Genomic DNA, 1327 nt, shown 5'->3' with positions numbered 1-1327 from the left:
AGACAAAAGAACGTATTACTCCCCTAATTTATATGCATGTCTTCATAGTATGTGCATCAACGGCCATATAGCATTTTGTTCGCGACCGCAACCTTGGGAGAATAGTTCCGAAACGCCATCCAGAGCTATCATGCGGAAAGATATAACATATACTGAGCAAAATCGGTCGGATATAGCCGCGTACACAACTAAAACAAAAGTAAGTAATAAACATGTTTTTTGTATTTTTGTGATTTTATAATTGTTTTTGGATTTTGTTGGTTTTTTTTTATTTTTTTATTATATATATATATATAAAGACAAATATAATACCTTCAAAATCAGCTGCTCGAATGGAGATTGAGTATGAGCAGATTCAATCAGGAGGATCCTGAGTAACAAGACAAAACTAAAAACATATAGATTAAAAACTCGGGCTGCCTCCCGAGAGCGCTTGGTATAACGGGTCCTTAGCTTGACCTTCTCTCACATTTAACCCAAAGATGTTGTAAGGCGCAAAACCTCGCATTCTTCCATGCTCACCTTCTCACCAATATAGTGCTTCAGACAGTAACCATTAACTTTGAAGCTCCCATTTATGTCTTCAGTTTCGATCGCTCCATACAAGGAGACTTTCTTAACTGTGTATGGTCCATACAATCGAGAACGCAACTTTCCCGAATGCAACTTGAGTGGGATTTTGAACAAGAGTACGACGTCCCCACACTTGAACCGTTTATCAACTCTCAACTTCCTATCATGCAGCCCTTTGGTCTCCCTCTTACAATTGTACGAGTGTTCATAGGCATGATCGCGGAGTTCCTCTAACTCATGTATCTGATGGAAATGGTGAACTCCCGCAGCCAAAAGATTGAGTTTAACTGTTTGAAGTGCCCAATAAGCATAGTGCTCCAACTCAACAGGAAGATGACATGCTTTCCTATATATCATCTGAAACGGTGTGGAACCAGTCAGAGTTTTGTACGCTATACGAAAAGCCCATAAAGCATCATCTAATTTGTTGGACGAATCCTTTCGATTAATTCCGACCATTTTCTCGAGGATGCGTTGGATGCCCCGGTTACTCGCCTCTACCTGTCCACTGGTTTGTTGGTGGTAGGCAGTCAGTGTTGCAACGCCTTCTCCATCTGCGCGTTGCAAAAGTGAGTACCTTGATCGCTGATCAAGGCTTTTGGTACATCAAACGAGAGAAGAGGTTTTACAAAAATCTCACTACAACTCGGGCGTCGTTAGTGGGCAAGGCTCTGGCTTTGACCCACTTGGAGACGTAATCAACTGCCACGAGTATGTACTTGTTCTCTCTAGACGACGGAAACGGGCCCATAAA

The 1327-nt window shown here is 41.7% G+C and overlaps 1 protein-coding gene across 1 annotated transcript; it reads right to left on the bottom strand.

Annotated features, from left to right (window-relative positions):
• Positions 1-471: 471 nt before the first annotated feature.
• Positions 472-1032, bottom strand: LOC143637265 (uncharacterized). The gene has a single exon (XM_077104696.1). The coding sequence runs from the start codon at positions 1030-1032 to the stop codon at positions 472-474; it is 561 nt and encodes a 186-aa protein (XP_076960811.1).
• Positions 1033-1327: the final 295 nt, after the last annotated feature.

This window comes from Bidens hawaiensis, unplaced genomic scaffold (genome assembly GCF_021521415.1).
Source record: "Bidens hawaiensis isolate Kalapana, Puna unplaced genomic scaffold, B.hawaiensis_p1.1 tig00008194_1, whole genome shotgun sequence".
Classification (NCBI taxonomy): domain Eukaryota; kingdom Viridiplantae; phylum Streptophyta; class Magnoliopsida; order Asterales; family Asteraceae; genus Bidens; species Bidens hawaiensis.
Note: the sequence above shows the minus strand (reverse complement) of the source record. Positions and strands in the feature narration are given on the sequence as shown.